A 20,011-nucleotide genomic window follows, 5' to 3' on the forward strand; every position below is an offset into this window, starting at 1 on the left:
TCCCCATTTCCCCCAATTTTCCCCCCATTTGCCCCAATTTTCCCCCAATTTTCCCCCAATTTTCCCTCAATTTTTCCCAATTTTCCCCATTTTCCCAATTTCCCCCCATTTCCCCCCACTTCCCCCCTTTTTTTCCCAATTTCCTTCCATTTTTCCTTATCTCCCCTATTTTTCCTCCTTTTCCCTCAATTTTTTCCCAATTTCTCCCCATTTTTCCCCATTTCCCCCCAATTCTCCCTCTCCCCCGAGCCAGGGTCGGGTCCTTGTTGTCCCCTGGGGGTTTTGGGGTCCCACTGGGGAATTTTGGGGGAAATTCCCCAATTTTGGTGCCCCCACCCCCTGGATTTGGGTCCTGCCCGTGGGAATTTCAGAATTTTCCCGGGAATTTGGGAATTTCTGGGTCCCCTCCTTGGAATTTCGGGGTTCCCCTGGAATTTTGGGAATTCTGCCCCCCCCCCCCCCATTAACAGTATTAACCCCAAACTCCGCCCCCCCGGTCCCAAACTGGTCTGTACTGGTTTGTACTGGTGGGGGTCGCAGTTTCTCGCTGACTTTTGCCCAATTCCGGGCGCTTTTGGCCCAAATCCCACCGCGGTTCCGGGCCGGCCGCGCCCCCAGTGCCTCTGGAACCCCAAATTCTCAGGGAAAAACCAAAACTCCAAAACCCCGCGGCCGGAATCGACGGAAACGGCGCCTTTTGCACCCAAACGGGGGCTGGGGTGGGGGAGTTTTGGGGCAAAAAGGAGCCAAATTGGGATTTTCAGCTTTGAGGCAGATTTTTTTTCTTTTTTCCTTTCCTTTTTTTCGGGTGATTTTAGCCCCAGCTTGAGTGGCTTGATGAGGAATTTGGCAATAACGAAGCGGCGCCGCTTTGGGGACTTGATTTGAACCCTTCCGTGTTGTTTATTTTTTAACCCATTTTGAGCCAAAATCATCATTTCTTTTGGGTCTGTTTGAGGTTTTTTTTTTTGGGTGGATTCCTTCAAAATCGCCTCATTTTGGGGTGAAGCCACGGGGAGGGGGAGGGATGGTTCTGGGGAGGCGCTGGACCCCCAAAATCGCTCCTTTTCCCCCCGAAGCGGTGGCGGAATTATTTAATTTGTAAATAATGTACAAATTTTTACCAGCTCCGGTGTAAATACAAAATAAAAATTGCAGTAAAGCTCGGCTCCTCCCGCCCGCCAGGGGCGCTCGGCGCCGCCCGCGTCTCTATGATCCTCCCTCAGAGTCTCTATGGTGGCTCAACCGTAGAGACACCCGCTTGTACTGGTTTGTAATGGTTTTGCACCCGCCAAAGCCTCTGCGGTTGGTGCGGCGCTCCCGGTACTGGTTTATACTGGTTTATACTGGTTTATACTGGTGTTTTCCTCGCTGGGCCGCTCCGGCTTCTCTTTCCTGTCTCTCCGGTTATGGCGGCGGCAGCGGAAGCCGCTCTGGCCGCTCGGGCGCGTCTCTATGGTTCCCCCTCCGCCGTTACGCCCCTATGGCGGGGGCGCTCCGGGTCCTCCCGCCCGCCAGGGGGCGCCACCTCCCCGGGGCCTCTCGGTGCCGCCACATCCGGGTCCCGCGCGGAGCGATGGCGGCCGAGGGGCCCGAGGAGGGAGCCGGGGGCTCCGCGGGCACCGGGGAGGCGATGGACGGGGACGGGGACAGCGGTGAGAGCCCGGGGACGGGCGGGCGGGAGGAACCGGGGGGCTGGGAGTGAGGAGGGGGCTGAGGGGCCGCGATGGAGGCGAGGGCTGAGGGGGCTCGGGGGGGATTTGGGAGAATTGGGGCGGCTGAGGGGGATTGGGGTGAGGGAGGGCGAGATGTGAGGGGGATTTGGGGGGTCTGGGGGGATTTGAGGGGGTCTGAGGGGATTTTGGTGCTCTGAGGGGATTTTTGGGGGGACTGAGCGGGATTTGGGGGTCTTGGAGGGAATTTGGGGGTGTTTGATGGGATTTTGGGGGCTCTGAGGGGATTTGGGGGCTCTGAGGGGATTTTGGGGAGCTCTGAGGAGATTTGGGGGCTCTCTGAGGGGATTTGGGGGGGCTTTGAGGGAATTTGGAGATGTTTGGGGGTGTTTGATGGGATTTTGGGGATCTGGGGGCTCTGAGGAGATTTGGGGGGGTTTGAGGGGATTTTGGCCCTCTGAGGAGATTTGGGGGGCTCTGGGGGGGGTCAGGAGCCCTTGGGAGGAATTGGGGATGATTTGGGGGGGGGGAGGGGTCAGAACCAGGGGGCGATGTGGGGGGAGGGGCAGAGCTGTGCCCCCCTCCCCCCCCCATCATTAACCGTGCCCCTCCCCCCCTTTCTCCCAGCCCCCCCGGCCGAGCCCCCCCCTCCCGCTGCCCCCGATCCCGGTGCTGATCCCGGTTCTGATCCCAATCCCGATCCCGATCCCGGTTCTGATCCCGATCCCATTCCCGATCCCAATCCCGATCCCATTCCCGATCCCAGTTCCAATCCCAATCCTGATCCCGATCCCATTCCCGATCCCGATCCCGGTCCCGGTCCCGGTGCGGCCCCTCCGCCCCCGTCGGCCCCGAACGGGGCCCCTCCCCCCGCGGAGCCGCCCCCGGAGGAGCCGCCGCCGTTCCCGCCCGAGTTCCAGCGGCTCTGGGGGGCGGCCCAGGGCAGCCCCCACGACTTCGGAGCCTGGACCGAGCTGCTGGCGTACGTGGAGCAGGAGGTGAGCCCGGGAGCCCAGGGCCGTGAGTGGCACCCCCAGGGCCGTGAGTGACACCCCCAGACCCAAAACCAACACCCCAGAGCTGTGAGTGACACCCCCAGGGCCGTGAGTGACACCCCCAGAGCTGTGAGTGACACCCCCAGAGCTGTGAGTGACACCCCCAGACCCGTTAGGGACACCCCCAGACCCAAAACCAACACCCCAGACCCGTGAGTGACACCCCCAGACCCAAAACCAACACCCCAGACCCGTGAGTGGCACCCCCCAGACCCAAAACCAACACCCCAGAGCCGTGAGTGACACCCCCAGACCCAAACCAACACCCCCAGAGCCGTGAGTGACACCCCCAGACCCAAACCAACACCCCAGAGCCGTGAGTGACTCCCCTGAGCTGCTGGCCTACGTGGAGCAGGAGGTGAACCCAGGCCCGGGACCCCAGACCCAAAACCGGCCCCCCCCAGACCCAAAACCGACCCACTCAGAGCCTTCAGTGACACCCCCAGACCCAAAATTGACCCCCCTGAGCCGCTGAGCTTCTAAATCCCCCAATACTCCCTGTAAACCCCCCAATATCTCCTGCAAACCCCCCAACACTTCTCATAAACCCCAAATTTTCCCTCTAAACCCCCAACGCTCCCTCTAAACCCCCCAAACCCCCCAATTTCCCCTCTAAACCCCCAATACTCCCCCCAAAACCCCCTATTTCCCCTCTAAACCCCCCCATTTCCCCTGCAACCCCCCTTTTTTCCCCCTAATTTCCCCTCTAACCCCCCGATATCCCCCCCAAACCCCCCGATATCCCCATAAACCCCCCAAATACCCCCATAAACCCCCCCAAATCTTCCCTCTAAGCCCCTTCTCTCCCCCTTTTCCCCCAGGAGCTGCTGGAGGCCGCCCGCCGCGCCTTCGACGCCTTCTTCCAGCGCTACCCGTACTGCTACGGCTACTGGCGCAAGTACGCCGAGCTGGAGCGGCGCCTGGGCAGCGCCCGCCGCGCCCAGCAGGTGGGGCAGCCTCTGGCCAGCAAATCCTCCTTTTTCCTCGTTTTTTGGGGGTTAAAATCCCCTTTTTTCCCGATCTTTTGGGGGTTAAAATCCCTTTTTTTTCCTGATTTTTTGGAGGTTAAAATCCCCTTTTTTTCCTGATTTTTTGGGGGTTAAAATCCCTTTTTTTTCCTGATTTTTTGGGGGTTAAAATCCCCTTTTTTCCCTGATTTTTTGGGGGTTAAAATCCCCTTTTCTCCCGAGGTTTTGGGGAGGAAAATCCCCATTTCCCCCAGGCAGAGAGGGGTGGTGCAGGAGCCTGGCTGCCCCCAGGTACATCCCAGATGCCCCAGCTGCCCCCAGGTGTATCCCAGGTGTATCCCAGGTGTACCAGGTGTACCCCAGGTGTATCCCAGGTGTATCCCAAGTGTACCAGGTGTATCCCAGGTGTATCCCAGGTGTATCCCGAGTGTACCAGGTGCCCCCCAGGTGCCCCCCAGGTTCCCCAGGTGCCCCCCCAGGTGCCCCTGGTGACCGCAGGTGCCCCCAGGTGTATCCCAAGTGTACCAGGTGCCCCCAGGTGTACCCCAGCTTTTCCAGGTGCCCCTCAGGTGCCCCAGCTGTACCCCAGCTGTATCCCAGCTGTTCCAGGTGTACCCCAGGTGCCCGCAGGTGTATCCCAGGTGTACCAGGTGCCCCCCAGGTGACCCCAGTTCCCCCGCAGGTGCTGGAGCGGGGGCTGCAGTCCATCCCGCTGAGCCTGGAGCTGTGGCTGCACTACATCAGCCTCCTGCAGAGCTCGCTGGACCCCGCGCGGCCCGAGAGCGCCCAGCGCGTGCGGGGGTGAGCGAGGGGAAATCCTGGGAATGTCCTGGGAATGTCCCTGAGAAATCCTGGGAATGTCCTGGGAATACCCCTGAGAAATCCTGGGAATGGCCTGGGAATGTCCTGGGAATGTCCTGGGAATGGCCCTGAGAAATCCTGGGAATGTCCTGGGAATATCCTGGGAATGTCTCTGGGAATGTCCCTGAAATCCTGGGAATGTCCTGGGAATGGCCCTGGGAATGGCCCGAGAGCGCCCAGCGCGTGCGGGGGTGAGCGAGGGGAAATCCTGGGAATGTCCTGGGAATGTCCCTGAGAAATCCTGGGAATGTCCTGGGAATGGCCCTGGGAATGTCCCTGAGAAATCCTGGGAATGGCCTGGGAATGTCCTGGGAATGTCCTGGGAATGGCCCTGAGAAATCCTGGGAATGTCCTGGGAATATCCCTGAGAAATCCTGGGAATGGCCTGGGAATGTCCTGGGAATGGCCCTGGGAATGGCCCGAGAGCGCCCAGCGCGTGCGGGGGTGAGCGAGGGGAAATCCTGGGAATGTCCTGGGAATGTCCCTGAGAAATCCTGGGAATGTCCTGGGAATGGCCCTGGGAATGTCCCTGAGAAATCCTGGGAATGTCCTGGGAATGGCCCTGAGAAATCCTGGGAATGTCCTGGGAATATCCCTGAGAAATCCTGGGAATGGCCTGGGAATGTCCTGGGAATATCCTGGGAATGTCTCTGGGAATGTCTCAGGAATGTCCAGGAATGGCTCTGGGAGCGAGCCCTGGCTTGTCCTGGGAATCTCCCACCCTTTTCTCAGGATTCTCCCCCCATTGCCTGGGATTCTCCCCGCCCTCCTTTTTCTGGGATTCTCCTCCCACCGTTTCCCATGTTCCCCCCCCTACTTTCCCAGGATTCCCCCTTCTTTTCCCAGGATTTTGCCCCCAGATTTCCCAGGATTCTCTTCCCCATTTCCCAGTCATCCCCCCCCTTTTCCCGGGATTCTCCCGTTCCCTTTCCCTGGGATTCTCCCCCCCTTTTCCCGGGATTCTCCCCCTCCCTTTCCCTGGGATTCTCCCCCCCTTTCCCAGAGTTTCCCCCTCTCCCGGTGCCCGCGGTGACCCGGGGGTCTCCCAGGGCGTTCGAGGCGGCGCTGGCAGCGGCAGGGATGGATTTCCGCTCCGACAAACTCTGGGAATCCTACCTGGAGTGGGAGCGGGAGCGCGGCGACCTCCGGGCGGTCACGGCCATCTACGACCGCCTGCTGTCCATGCCCACGCAGCTCTACAGCCACCACTGGGAGAGGTGGGGAGCGGGGAACGCACCGGGAACGCACCGGGAAAACACCGGGAATGCACTGGGAAAACACCGGGAATGCACTGGGAATGCACCAGGAACTCACTGGGAATTCCCTGGGAAAACACCGGGAATGCACCGGGAATGCACCGGGAATGCACTGGGAAAACACCGGGAATGCACCAGGAATTCACTGGGAATGCACTGGGAATGCACTGGGAAAACACCGGGAATTCCCGGGGAAAACAAACACCTGGAAATCCCTGGGAATTCCCTGGGAAAACACCGGGAATTCACTGGGAATGCACTGGGAAAACACCTGGAAATCCCTGGGAAAAAATGGCAGGGGAACAGCAGGAATTCCATGGGAAAACAGTGGGGAAATAACGAGGAAATGCCAGGGAAACAGAGGGAAAAGAGTGGGAAACAGCGGGAATTCCCTGGGGAAACAGAGGGAAAAGAGTGGGGAAGCAAACAGCAGAAATTCACCAGGAATTCCCTGGGGAAATGGTGGGAAAACATTGGGAATTCCCTGGGAAATCAGCGGAAATTCACTACAAAAAGATCAGGGAAACAGCAGGAATTGAGTGGGAGAACAGCGGGAATTGAGTGGGAATTCCCTGGGAATTCCCTGGGGAAAAACCTCAGGAAAATCCTGGCATTGCTGGGATTCTCCTGGGGAGAAATCCCTAAATTGGTGGAGGAAATCCTGAAATCCAGGTGGGAATTCCCCAATCCCGGGTGTGAATTCCCCAATTCTGGGTGAGAATTCCCCATTTCTGGATGTGAATTTCCTGATTTCAATTGGGAATTCCCCAATTCCGGGTGTGAATTCCCCATTTTCGTGTGTGATTTCCCCGTTTTTGGGTGTGAATTCCTGTTTTTGCTGTGATTTCCCCGTTTTCCCTGTGAATTCCCCATTTTTCGCTGTGTTTTCCCCATTTTCTCTGTGAATTCCCCGTTTTTGCTGTGATTTCCCCGATTCCGGCTGTGATTCCCCATTCCTGCTGTGAATTCCCCATTTTTGCTGTGATTTCCCCATTTTCGCTGTGATTCCCCATTTTCGCTGTGATTTCTCATTCCCGCTGTGATTTCCCCGTTTTTACTGTGAATTCCCCATTCCCGCTGTGATTCCCCATTTTCGCTGTGATTCCCCGTTTTTCGCTGTGGTTTCCCCGATTCCCGCTGTGATTCCCCATTTTTCACTGTGATTTCCCCATTTTCGCTGTGATTCCCCCGATTCCGGCTGTGATTCCCCATTTTTCACTGTGAATTCCCCATTTTTCTCTGTGATTCCCCATTTTTCTCTGTGATTCCCCGATTCCCGCTGTGATTCCCCTGTTTTTCGCTGTAATTCCCCTGTTTTTCGCTGTGATTCCCCGTTTTTCGTGTGTGATTTCCCCGATTCCCGCTGTGATTCCCCATTTTTCACTGTGAATTCCCCATTTTTCTCTGTGATTCCCCATTTTTCTCTGTGATTCCCCGATTCCCGCTGTGATTCCCCTGTTTTTCGCTGTAATTCCCCTGTTTTTCGCTGTGATTCCCCGTTTTTCGTGTGTGATTTCCCCGATTCCCGCTGTGATTCCCCGTTTTTCGCTGTGATTCCCCGATTCCGGCTGTGATTCCCCATTCCTGCTGTGAATTCCCCATTTTTGCTGTGATTTCCCCATTTTTGCTGTGATTTCCCCATTTTCGCTGTGATTCCCCATTTTCGCTGTGATTTCTCATTCCCGCTGTGATTCCCCCGTTTTTCGCTGTGATTCCCCCGTTTTTCGCTGTGATTCCCCGATTCCCGCTGTGATTCCCCGTTTTTTCGCTGTGATTCCCCGATTCCCGCTGTGATTCCCCATTTTTCGCTGTGATTCCCCGATTCCCGCTGTGATTCCCCGTTTTTCGTGTGTGATTTCCCCATTCCCGCTGTGATTCCCCGATTCCCGCTGTGATTCCCCGTTTTTCGCTGTGATTCCCCGATTCCCGCTGTGATTCCCCGTTTTTCGTGTGTGATTTCCCCATTCCCGCTGTGATTCCCCGATTCCCGCTGTGATTCCCCGTTTTCCTCTGTGCTCGCCGCGTCCCCGCAGGTTCAAGGCGCACGTCCTGCAGCACCCGCCCGGGGCCATCCTCACCCCCGAGGAGCTGCTCTGGCTCCGCTCCAAGCTCGGCCCCGGCCCCGGCCCGGCCCCGCCGCAGGGCCCGGAGCGGCCGCCGGGCGAGGAGGAGGAGGAGGAGCCGCGCGCCGGGGCCGGGGCCGAGCCGCAGGTACCGCGCGACACCGGGAACGGGGCTGAAATCAATCAGCGGGAACGGGGCTGAAATCAACGGGAACGGGCCTTAAATCAGCAGGAACGGGGCTTAAATCAATGGGAATGGGCCTTAAATCAACGGGAACGGGGCTTAAATCAATGGGAATGGGGCTAAAAATGGGAACGGGCCTTAAATCAACGGGAATGGGCCTTAAATCAACGGGAATGGGGCTTAAATCAACGGGAATGGGGCTAAAAATGGGAACGGGCCTTAAATCAATGGGAATGGGCCTTAAATCAACGGGAATGGGGCTTAAATCAACGGGAATGGGGCTTAAATCAACGGGAATGGGGCTAAAAACGGGAATGGGGCTTAAATCAACGGGAATGGGCCTTAAATCAATGGGAATGGGCCTTAAATCAACGGGAATGGGCCTTAAATCAACGGGAATGGGGCTAAAAACGGGAATGGGGCTTAAATCAACGGGAATGGGGCTTAAATCAACGGGAATGGGCCTTAAATCAATGGGAATGGGCCTTAAATCAACGGGAATGGGGCTTAAATCAACGGGAATGGGGCCTTAAATCAACGGGAATGGGCCTTAAATCAACGGGAATGGGGCTAAAAACGGGAATGGGGCTTAAATCAACGGGAATGGGGCTTAAATCAACGGGAATGGGGCTTAAATCAACAGGAACGGGCCTTAAATCAACGGGAACGGGGCTTAAATCAACGGGAACGGGGCTTAAATCAACGGGAATGGGCCTTAAATCAACGGGAATGGGGCTAAAACTGGAATTGGGCCTTAAATCAACGGGAATTGGGCTTAAAAACCGGGAATTTGGCTTAAAAACCGGGAATTGGGCTTAAAAATGGGAATTGGGCTAAAAAAACGGGATATTCCCAAAACACGGGAATTGTGCTTAAAAACCGGGATATTCCCAAAACACGGGAATTGCGCTTTATAACCTGGGAATTGTGCTTAAAAACTGGGAATTCCGCCTTAAAAACCGGGAATTCTGCTTAAAAAACGGGAATTGGGCTTTATAACCTGGGAATTGGGCTTTAAAAAACGGGATATTCCCAAAAACCAGGAATTCTGCTTTAAAAAACGGGAATTCCACTTTAAAATCCGGGATATTCCCAAAAACCGGGAATTCCACTTTAAAAACCAGGAATTCTGCTTTTCCCGTGGCTTTAGAGGGGTTAAAACCTTCATTTCTTCATTTCTTGCCATGAATTTATTCCTTAACATCTTATTTCAGACTATTTCTTTATTATTTTGATGTCCTTATTTTGTGCTTATTGATCTTTATTCACCTTGGGGATGTGATTCACAATAAATCCACATTCACTAATGCGGATTTATTTCTTTTCATTGAAAAGAAATTTATTATTTATATATTTATATAAATATATTTATTATTTATATAATATTTATATATTTATATAATATATTTATATAATATATTATAAATATAAATATAATATAATATAAATAATATAATATAATAAATAGTATAATATAATATAATATAAATATAATATATTTATATAATATAATATATAATATATAATATATAATATATATAATATTTATATAAATATATTTATTATTTATATATTTATATATTTATATTATTTATTTAAATTGGATTTTTATTTTAATGGATTTCTTTCTCATTATTTGGCTTTATTTACTGCTTTATCTTATCATTGCTAGCTTTTTAAAATTAATCACCAATAACAAACGGCTGTATTTATTATTTATTATTTATTATTTATTATTTATTATTTATTATTTATTATTCAGTATTTATTATTTATTATTTATTGTTCAGTATTTATTATTCATTATTTATTATTTATTATTATTTATTATTCAGTATTTATTATTTATTATTCATTATTTATTATTCAGTATTTATTATTTATTATTCGGTATTTCTTATTATTTATTATTCAGTATTTATTATTTATTATTTATTATTTATTCAGTATTTATTATTTATTATTTATTGTTTCTTATTTATTATTCATTATTCAGTATTTATTATTTATTATTTATTATTTATTATTCATTGTTCAGTATTCATTATTCAGTATTTATTATTTATTATTTATTATTTATTATTCATTATTCATTATTCATTATTTGTTGTTGGATTTTGCAGGAGGATCTGGACCAGGAGAAGATCCGGGAGCTCGTGATCTCCATGCGGCAGCAAATCCACGCCCAGAACGAGGCCGAAGTCAGCAAGCGCTGGAACTTCGAGGATGGGGTGGGTGGAAGGGCTGGGATCCTCTGGAATCGTCCTGGAATTCCCTGGAATTGTCCTGGAATCCCCCTGGAATTCCCTGGAATTGTCCTGGAATTGTCCTGGAATTGTCCTGGAATCCCCCTGGAATTCCCTGGAATTGTCCTGGAATTCCCTGGAATTGTCCTGGAATCCCCCTGGAATTCCCTGGAATTGTCCTGGAATTGTCCTGGAATTGTCCTGGAATCCCCTGGAATCCCCCTGGAATTGTCCTGGAATCCCCTGGAATCCCCTTGGAATCCCCCTGGAATTGTCCTGGAATTGTCCTGCAATCCCCCTGGAATCGTCCTGGAATTGTCCTGGAATCCCCCAAATCCCCCAAATCCCCCCAAATTCCCCCATTCCTGGCAGATCAAGCGCCCCTATTCCCACGTGAACCCCAAATCCCCATTTCCTGGCAGATCAAGCGCCCCTATTTCCACATGAACCCCAATTTCCCCAATCCCTGGCAGATCAAGCGCCCCTATTTCCACGTGAACCCCAATTTCCCCCATTCCTGGCAGATCAAGCGCCCCTATTCCCACGTGAACCCCAATTTCCCCCATTCCTGGCAGATCAAGCGCCCCTATTTCCACGTGAAGCCCCTGGAGCGGGCGCAGCTGCGGAACTGGCGTGAGTACCTGGACTTCGAGGTGGCCGCGGGCTCGCAGGAGCGCAGCATCGTCCTCTTCGAGCGCTGCCTCATCGCCTGCGCCCTCTACGAGGAGTTCTGGGTCAAGGTGCCCAAAACCCTGAAATCCCCAACTCACCAATTCACCCTGGTCCTGGCCCCAAAACCCCTGAAATCCCCCAACTCACCCTGGTCCTGGCCCCAAAACCCCTGAAATCCCCAACTCACCCTGGTCCTGGCCCCAAAACCCCTGAAATCCCCCAACTCACCCTGGTCCTGGCCCCAAAACCCCTGAAATCCCCCAACTCACCCTGGTCCTGGCCCCAAAACCCCTGAAATCCCCCAACTCACCCTGGTCCTGGCCCCAAAACCCCTGAAATCCCCCAACTCACCCTGGTCCTGGCCCCAGAATCCCTGATTTATCCCCAAAATCCCTGATTTATCCCCAAAATCCCTGATTTATCCCCAAAATCCACGATTTATCCCCAGAATCCCTGATTTATCCCCAGAATCCCTGATTTATCCCCAAAATCCCTGATTTATCCCCAAAATCCACGATTTATCCCCAAAATCCCTGATTTATCCCCAGAATCCCTGATTTATCCCCAAAATCCCTGATTTATCCCCAAACTCACCAATTCACCCTGGTCCTGGCCCCAAAATCCCTGCTTTTATCCCCAAAATCCCCGCTTTTATCCCCCAAACTCACCAATTCACCCTGCTCCAGGCCCCAGAATCCCTGATTTAGCCCCAAAATCCCTGATTTATCCCCAAAATCCCCGATTTATCCCCAAACTCACCAATTCACCCTGGTCCAGGCCCTAAAATCCCTGATTTATCCCCAGAATCCCTGATTTATCCCCAAAATCCCCGATTTATCCCCAAACTCACCAATTCACCCTGGTCCAGGCCCCAAAATCCCTGATTTAGCCCCAAAATCCCTGATTTATCCCCAAAACCCCTGAAATCCCCAAACTCACCAATTCACCCTGGTCCTGGCCCCAAAATCCCTTCTTCTATCCCCAAAATCCCTTCTTCTCACCCCAAAATCCCTGCTCCTATCCCCCAAACTCACCAATTCACACTGCTCCAGGCCCCAAAATCCCCGCTTCTCACCCCAAAATCCCTGCTCCTATCCCCAAAATCCCCACTGTTTGAAATACAACGCCGCTTTTCACCCCAATTCTCTTTTCTTTCCATTTTTCTCTTCTCCTTTTCTCCTCCTCATTTCTCCACCTTTTGCTCCCCCTTTTTCTCCCTTTTTTCCCCATTTTCCCTCTTCATTCCCTCATTATTCCCTCGGTATTTCCCCCATTATTCCCCCATTTCCCCCAATATTCCCCCATTTTTTCTCCCATTTTTCCCCCCATTTTTCCCCCATTTTTCCCCCATTGTTTCCTCCATTATCCCCCCATTTCCCCCCCATTTCTCCCCCATTATTCCCCCTCATTTCCCCCCATTTTCCCCCATTATTCCCCCATTAGTCCCTCATTATCCCCCCATTATCTCCCCATTATTCCCCTATTATTCACCCGTTATTTCCCCTGATTTTCCCCCATTTTCCCCTGTAATTCCCCCCCCCCGTTTTCCCCCATTTTCCCCCCGTTATTCCCCCATTGTTCCCCTGTAATTCCCCCATTTTCCCCCCGTTATTCCCCCATTATTCCCCCGTTATTCCCCCGTTATTCCCCCATTTTCCCCCCGTTATTCCCCCATTTTCCCCCATTATTCCCCCGTTATTCCCCCGTTATTCCCCCATTTTTCCCCCCGTTAATCCCCCGTTTTCCCCCCATTTTCCCCCCATTATTCCCCTGTTAATCCCCCATTATCCCCCATCTTTCCCCCATTAATCCCCCATTTTCCCCCCCATATTTCCCCCCATTTTCCCCGTTTTCCCCGCAGTACACGCGGTACCTGGAGTCGCGCACGGTGCCGGGCGCCCGCAGCGTTTTCCAGCGCGCCTGCGGCTTCCACCTGCCCCGCAAGCCCAACATCCACCTGCTCTGGGCCGCCTTCGAGGAGAAGCAAGGTCAGGGCACGGCCGGACCCCGAATCCGGGGAGCCCCAAAACCTGGGACTGACCTGGGGCTCACCCGCACCGGGGGCTTGGTCCCAAAACGCTCCGAGCCGGGGTCGGGCTCAAATCTCACCCCAGAGTGACTCAGAGACCTCTAAAATCAACGTGGGAGCCCCCAAACTGCACCAGGGAGCCCTAAAAGCATCCTGGGCACCCCATAACCCACCCTGGGCGCCCCAATAACCCTGCCAGGACACCCCTGATCTCTTTTTGCCCCATTTTTACCCATTTTCCCAGGCAATGTTGATGAGTCGCGGCGCATCCCGCGCAGTTTCAAGGCAGCCGTGCCAGGGCTGGGACACCAGTAACCCCATTTTTACCCATTTTACCCCATTTTACACTATTTTTACCCCATTTTTACCCCATTTCCCCCGTTTTTACCCCATTCCCCAGGCAATGTGGATGAAGCCCGGCGCATCCTGCGCAGTTTCGAGGCGGCCGTGCCCGGCCTGGCCATGGTGCGCCTGCACCGGGTGTCCCTGGAGCGCGTCACCCCAATAACCCCAATAACCCCATTTTCCCCCATTTTTACCCCATTTTCCCCCGTTTTTACCCATTTTTACCCCATTCCCCAGGCAATGTGGACGAGGCCCGGCGCATCCTGCGCAGTTTCGAGGCCGCGGTGCCCGGCCTGGCCATGGTGCGCCTGCGCCGGGTGTCCCTGGAGCGCGTCACCCCAGTAACCCCAATAACCCCAGTAACCCCAATAACCCCATTTTCCCCCATTTTTACCCCATTTTCCCCCGTTTTTACCCATTTTTACCCCATTCCCCAGGCAATGTGGACGAGGCCCGGCGCATCCTGCGCAGTTTCGAGGCCGCGGTGCCCGGCCTGGCCATGGTGCGCCTGCGCCGGGTGTCCCTGGAGCGCGTCACCCCAGTAACCCCAATAACCCCAGTAACCCCAATAACCCCATTTTCACCCATTTTCACCCATTTTCACCCATTTTTACCCAATTTCCCCCGTTTTTACCCCGTTTTTCAGGGAACGTGGATGAAGCCCGGCGCATCCTGCGCAGTTTCGAGGCCGCGGTGCCCGGCCTGGCCATGGTGCGCCTGCGCCGGGTGTCCCTGGAGCGCCGGCACGGGCGCGTGGCCGAGGCCGAGGCGCTGCTGCTCGAGGCCATGAGGGCCAACGAGGGGCGGCCCCTGGGCTCCTTCTACGCCGTCAAACTGGCCCGGCAGGTGTGCAAGGTGCAGAAAAACCTGGGCAGGGCCAGAAAGGTGCTCGAGGAGGCCCTCGAGAAGGACCCGGTGAGTCCAGAGGGCTGAGACTGAATTCATTAAAAAAAAAAAAAAAAAATTAATATATACATTTATATAAATGCATATAAATATTTGTATATTTATATAGAAACATATATAAATGTTTGTATATTCACATATAAATAGATATGTGTTTGTATATTTATATATAAATATATATAAATATATGTATATCTATTTATAAATATATAAATATATGCATATTTATATATGTATATTTATATATAAATATATGTATATCTATTTATAAAAATATATAAGTATACGCATATTTATATATATATGCATATTTATATATAAAAATACATATATATTTATATATAAAGTTATTTAAAAAATCGTAGAAAAACAATATAAAAAGTCATAAGAAAAATCATATAAAATAATATTATAAGAAAAATTATATAATGTAACATTATAAGAAAAAATCATATAAAATAACTTTATAATAATATACTATTATATAATGGTAGTATAATATATATTAGTAATGCTGCCTTAAAGTTACTTAAAAATAATAAAAATAATAAATAATATAATATAATAAATTATTTATGTTATAATAAATTATTATTTATATTTATTATTATAAAATAATAATAAATATAAAAATATTATATTATATTATATTATATTATATTATATTATATTATATTATATTATATTATATTATATTATATTATATTATATTATATTATATTATATTATATGTTATTATTATATACCTCGTCCAGCCCCCGCCAAACCGCCTATAGGACCCCCTAAACCCCCTCTAGGACCCCCCAACCCCCTCTAAGCCCCCCAAACGACCTCTGAGACCCCTCAAACCCCTTCTAAGACCCCCCCAAATCCCCTCTAAGACTCCCCCAAACCCCCCAGCCCCCTCAAATCCCCTCTACAACCCCCAAACCCCCTTTAGTCCCCCTCAAATCCCCTCCAGCCCCTCCAAATCCATTCTAAGAGCCCCCAAACCCCCTATAGGACCCCCTGAGCCCCCTATAGGACCCCCCAAAGCCCCTGCAGCCCCCCTGAGCCCCCTATAGGACCCCCCAAACCCCTGCAGCCCCCCTGAGCCCCCTATAGGACCCCCCCAAAGCCCCTGCAGCCCCCCTGAGCCCCCTATAGGACCCCCCCAAACCCCTGCAGCCCCCCCTGAGCCCCCTCTGGTCCCCCCAAGCCCCTGCAGCCCCCCCTGAGCCCCCTCTGGTCCCCCCCAAGCCCCTGCAGCCCCCCCTGAGCCCCCTCTGGTCCCCCCAAGCCCCTGCAGCCCCCCCTGAGCCCCCTCTGGTCCCCCCAAGCCCCTGCAGCCCCCTGAGCCCCCTATAGGACCCCCCCAAGCCCCTGCAGCCCCCCTGAGCCCCCTATAGGACCCCCCCAAACCCCTGCAGCCCCCCTGAGCCCCCTCTGGTCCCCCCCAAGCCCCTGCAGCCCCCTGAGCCGCCTGTGCCCGGTGCCCAGGAGAACGCCCGGCTCCACGCCAACCTGCTGGAGATGGAGTTTGGGGCGGACGTGGGGCAGAACGAGGGCAACACCATGAGCTGCTTCGAGCGCGCCCTGCGCAGCCGCCTGCCCCCCGAGGCCAAGCTGCTCTTCTCGCAGCGCCGCGTGGAGTTCCTGGAGGACTTCGGCTCCAGCATCCACAGGTGGGGCCGCGGGAGGGGGGAGCCCCTGGGGATGGGAAATGGGAATGGGAAATGGGGCTGGGAAATGGGGCTGGGGGATCCTTGTGGGAAATGGGGATGGGGGAGGCCCCTGGGGATGGGAAATGGGGTGGGGGATCCTTGTGGGAAATGGGGCTGGGAAATGGGGCTGGGGGAGCCCCTGGGGATGGGAAATGGGGCTGGGAAATGGGGCTGGGGGATCCTTGTGGGAAATGGGGATGGGAAATGGGGATGGGAAATGGGGATGGGGGATCCTTGTGGGAAATGGGGCTGGGAAATGGGGCTGGGGGATCCTTGTGGGAAATGGGGCTGGGGGAGGCCCCTGGGGCGGGGAAATGGGGCTGGGGGAGCCCCTGGGGCTGGGGGATCCTTGTGGGAAATGGGGCTGGGGGAGCCCCTGGGGCGGGGAAATGGGGCTGGGAAATGGGGCTGGGGGATCCTTGTGGGAAATGGGGATGGGAAATGGGGATGGGGGATCCTTGTGGGAAATGGGGATGGGGGATCCTTGTGGGAAATGGGGCTGGGGGAGCCCCTGGGGATGGGAAATGGGGCTGGGAAATGGGGCTGGGGGATCCTTGTGGGAAATGGGGATGGGGGAGCCCCTGGGGATGGGAAATGGGGCTGGGGGAGGTCCTTGGGGATGGGAAATGGGGGATCCCTGTGGGACCCTGAAATGGGGCTGGGAAATGGGGCTGGGGGATCCCTGTGGGAAATGGGGCTGGGGGATCCCTGTGGGACAGAGAAATGGGGCTGGGGGCCCTGCATGGGATCCCAAAATGGGTCAGGGGGCTCCCCCTGGGACCCCAGAACGGGTCTGGGGGCTCCCCCCTGAGCGCTGCCCCCTCCCCAGCCTGCTCAAGGACAGAACAGCCTGGGGGGACCCCAAAAAGGGTCTGGGGGCTCCCCCCTGAGCGCTGCCCCCTCCCCAGCCTGCTCAAGGCCTACGATGAGCACCAGAAGATGCTGAAGGCGCACGTGGCCCGGAAACGGGCGCCCGAGAACGGGTGAGACCCCGGGAGCCCCAAAATGGCCCCAAGTCAGCCCAAAATGGCCACAAAATGGCCCCAAATCAGCCCCAAAATAGCCACAAAATTGGCCCAAAGTGACCCCAAATCAACCCCATAATCAGCCCTAGATCAGCCCCAAAATGGCCTCAAAATCGGCCCCAAATCTACCCCAAAGTCGGCCCCAAAATAGCCCTAAATCAACTCCAAATCGGTCCCAAAATGGCCTCAAAATCAGCCCCAAATGACCCCAAAATCGGCCACAAATCAGCCATAAATTGGCCCTAAATGAGTCCCAAAATGGCCCCAGTTGGCCCCAAAATCAGCCCCAAAATGGCCTCCAAACAAGCCCCCAAATCAGCCCCAAATCAACCCCAAAATCAGCCCCAAGGCAGCTCAAAATCAGCCCCAAATCAGCCCCTGCTTCTACCCCAGTTCCCCCCACTCTTGCTCCACTTCCCCCCATTTTAATCCCAAATTCGCCCCATATTTTCTCCTTTTCCCCCCAATTTTCCCCCTCACATTTCCCCCAAATTTTCCCCTTTTCCCCCCCACATTTCCCCCCATTTTTCCCCCTTTTTCCCCCACATTTCCCCCAATTTTTCCCCTTTTTCCCCCCCAGCTCAGAGGAACCCGAGGACAAACGGCTCCGTCCCGAGGACCCCTCGGGGCTCCTGGGACCCCACAACTTTTCGGGGGCTGGGGACCCCAACCCCTCCTACAACTACTGGTACCAGGTGGGTGATTTGGGGGAGGGGCTTTGGGGTCTCCAGGGCGTTCCCAGGCTGAGCCCCCTCCCCTTTTAACCCCTTCCTCCCCAGCAGGGCTACGGCACCTACGGCTACCAGAGCCCCTGGGGCTACGGCCACTACTACGGGCAGAGCTGAGGAGGGGGCTCAGCCCCCACCCCCACCCTGTACAGACCCTGGGACCCCTCCCCAAAATTTGGGGGGGGGGGCACGTTGTAAATAAAGAGGCTGTGAGGAGTTACCCGAGGCCTTTATTGGGGTTTGTTACGGTTTTGGGGGGCTTTGGTTTTTGGGGGGCTTTGTTTGGTTTTTGGGGGGCTTTGTTTGGTTTTTGGGGGCTCCCAGGAGATATTGGGGTACTCCAAGGTGGATTTTGGGATCCTCTCTGTGCATTTCAGGGTTCCCCCCAAGGATTTTGGGGTACCCCAGGTGGATTTCAGGATCCCAGCACAGATTCTGACGTTCCCCCAACAGATTTTGGGGTTTGGGGCTGTCCACAGCAGATTCCAGGCAGATTTTGGGGTGCTCCAGGTGGATTTAAAGGTGTCCCAAATGGATTTTGGGATGCTCCAGGTGGATCTGGAGGTGCCCCAAACAGATTTTGGGGTGCCCAGGTAGATCTGCAGGTGCTCCCAGAAGAAGTTTCACTGCCCAGGGTCCATTTCAAGCTGCTCCAGGTGTTCCCACCGCAGATCCCTCGCAGACTTCGGGGTCCCCCTTGCAGACCTGGGGTCCCCCGGCAGACCTGGGGGTCTCTAGAAGCCCCTCTGGAGCAGCCACTGCCTCACCTGAGCCCCCCAGTGTCCCCTGAGCCGCAGCGTCCCCGTCACCTCGTTCACCTGCGCCGCCACCTCGGGCACGCCCTGGGAGCCCAGGAACGCCCTCAGGTCCCGCTCCAGCGCCTGGGGGGGCACGGGAGGGGTCAGGGGGCGCCCCCCGAGCCCCCCGGAGCCCCCCCCGAGCCCCCCACTCACCCAGATGTCGCCGTGGATGCGGCGCAGCTCCGTGAGGCGCCGGCCCTGCCGCAGCCCCAGGTACACGGGCAGGTTGTGCAGGCGGGAACGGCGGACGAAATAGGGCAGATCCGGGGGGGGGTCTGGGCAATTAACACCCCCCAGGGGTAATTAACACCCCCCAGGGGTAATTAGCACCCCCCAGGGGGAATTAGCACCCCCCTGAGGGAATTAACACTGCCCGCGGTAATTAACAGCACCCTGCCCTCAAGTAAATCCTTAAGTAAATTTAAGTAAATTCGGTTTGGAATTAATAATTTCTCCTTCAAGGAAATATTTTGGGTTCCCCCGAGGGTAATTAGCACCCCCAAGTGGTAATTAACATCCCCAAAGGATAATTAACATCCCCACAGGGTAATTAACCCCCCCCGTAGTAATTAACACTCACCCGGGAGAATCGCACCCACCCGACCTTTAAGTAAATTTAAATTCTCTTCACTGCTCGATTTGGAATTAATAATTTCTTCTTCAGGGAAATATTTTGGGCTCCCTTGAGGGTAATTAGCACCCCCCAAGGGGTAATTAGCACCCCCCAAGGGGTAATTAACACCCCCCACAAAGTCATTAAAGTCCCCCGGAGTCTCAGATTAAACACCTCGTTAATTAACCCTTTTGATCCCCATTTTGGGGTAAATCACCCCTCTCCCGGCGCTAATTAACCCCCCCAGGGTTAATTACAGGGTGCCTGACCTGCGGGGGGGCTCCATCCGGACGGGGTGGGGTATTTGGGGTGCGGGGGGGGGTCGGGGATGCGGCTGGGGGGCAGCAGCCGCTCCACGAACCCGAACTCGGCCGTCGACTCCTCATAGCGGGGAGGGGTCTGTGGGGACCCCCAAAAAATCCCAAAAACCCTTCAGAGACCCCCCCAGCTCCCCCATTAATTCACCCCTAAGACCCCCCCCCAAGTTTTTCCCTCCCTTTTTCAAGAACCCCCCCAAAATCTCCCCTCTCCAGGTCCTCCCCAATTTCTTCTCCCTCCCAACCCCCCATTCCCTCAGGCACACCCCAATTTCTCCTCCCTAAACCCCAAATCCCCTCAGGGCTCCCCTAAACCCCCCTCAAACCTCCCTTCACCCCTCAAACCTCCCACTCCAATTCCCCCTCACGCCCCAAATTCCGCCCTCACGTCTCCCCCCCTTTACCTGAGTCCCCCAAAAGAACCCCTCACACCCCAAAGCCCCTTCCCGGTACCTGCACCCCCCTGACCCCCCGGCCCAGCGCCCGCAGCCTCCGGCCCAGCGCCGCCATCGCCGCCATCTTGGCTCCTCCTTCCCGCCCTCACGACGTCATCACGCAGCACGCACG

At 53.9% G+C, this 20,011-nt stretch overlaps 2 protein-coding genes across 5 annotated transcripts; one reads left to right on the plus strand and one right to left on the minus strand.

The window, feature by feature from the left end:
* The first annotated feature begins 1,552 nt into the window (after positions 1 to 1,552).
* On the plus strand, positions 1,553 to 17,934 carry LOC136570175 (pre-mRNA-processing factor 39-like). Of its 3 annotated transcripts, XM_066570652.1 has the most exons (14): positions 1,553 to 1,655; positions 2,301 to 2,671; positions 3,550 to 3,675; positions 4,379 to 4,497; positions 5,607 to 5,774; positions 7,847 to 8,024; positions 10,184 to 10,291; positions 10,882 to 11,046; positions 12,840 to 12,966; positions 13,999 to 14,267; positions 15,738 to 15,922; positions 16,870 to 16,944; positions 17,567 to 17,681; positions 17,766 to 17,934. In XM_066570652.1, exons 1-14 carry the CDS (start codon positions 1,577 to 1,579, stop codon positions 17,829 to 17,831), a joined length of 2,151 nt encoding a protein of 716 aa, XP_066426749.1. In that variant the 5' UTR covers positions 1,553 to 1,576; the 3' UTR covers positions 17,832 to 17,934. The 3 variants fall into 3 exon arrangements, with proteins under 3 accessions (XP_066426749.1, XP_066426747.1, XP_066426748.1); XM_066570650.1 differs by lacking the exons at positions 13,999 to 14,267; positions 15,738 to 15,922; positions 16,870 to 16,944; positions 17,567 to 17,681; positions 17,766 to 17,934 and adding an exon at positions 13,590 to 13,912; XM_066570651.1 differs by lacking the exons at positions 13,999 to 14,267; positions 15,738 to 15,922; positions 16,870 to 16,944; positions 17,567 to 17,681; positions 17,766 to 17,934 and adding an exon at positions 13,590 to 13,912 and having other exon boundaries at positions 10,882 to 11,040.
* Positions 17,929 to 20,011, minus strand: MRPL49 (mitochondrial ribosomal protein L49). 2 transcript variants are annotated; one of them, XM_066570755.1, is made up of 4 exons: positions 19,898 to 20,011; positions 19,397 to 19,526; positions 18,668 to 18,789; positions 17,929 to 18,556 (listed from the first exon to the last, which is right to left on the minus strand). In XM_066570755.1, exons 1-4 carry the CDS (start codon positions 19,961 to 19,963, stop codon positions 18,449 to 18,451), a joined length of 426 nt encoding a protein of 141 aa, XP_066426852.1. In that variant the 5' UTR covers positions 19,964 to 20,011; the 3' UTR covers positions 17,929 to 18,448. The 2 variants fall into 2 exon arrangements, with proteins under 2 accessions (XP_066426852.1, XP_066426851.1); XM_066570754.1 differs by having other exon boundaries at positions 17,929 to 18,595.

This window comes from Molothrus aeneus, unplaced genomic scaffold (assembly GCF_037042795.1).
Source record: "Molothrus aeneus isolate 106 unplaced genomic scaffold, BPBGC_Maene_1.0 scaffold_30, whole genome shotgun sequence".
Classification (NCBI taxonomy): domain Eukaryota; kingdom Metazoa; phylum Chordata; class Aves; order Passeriformes; family Icteridae; genus Molothrus; species Molothrus aeneus.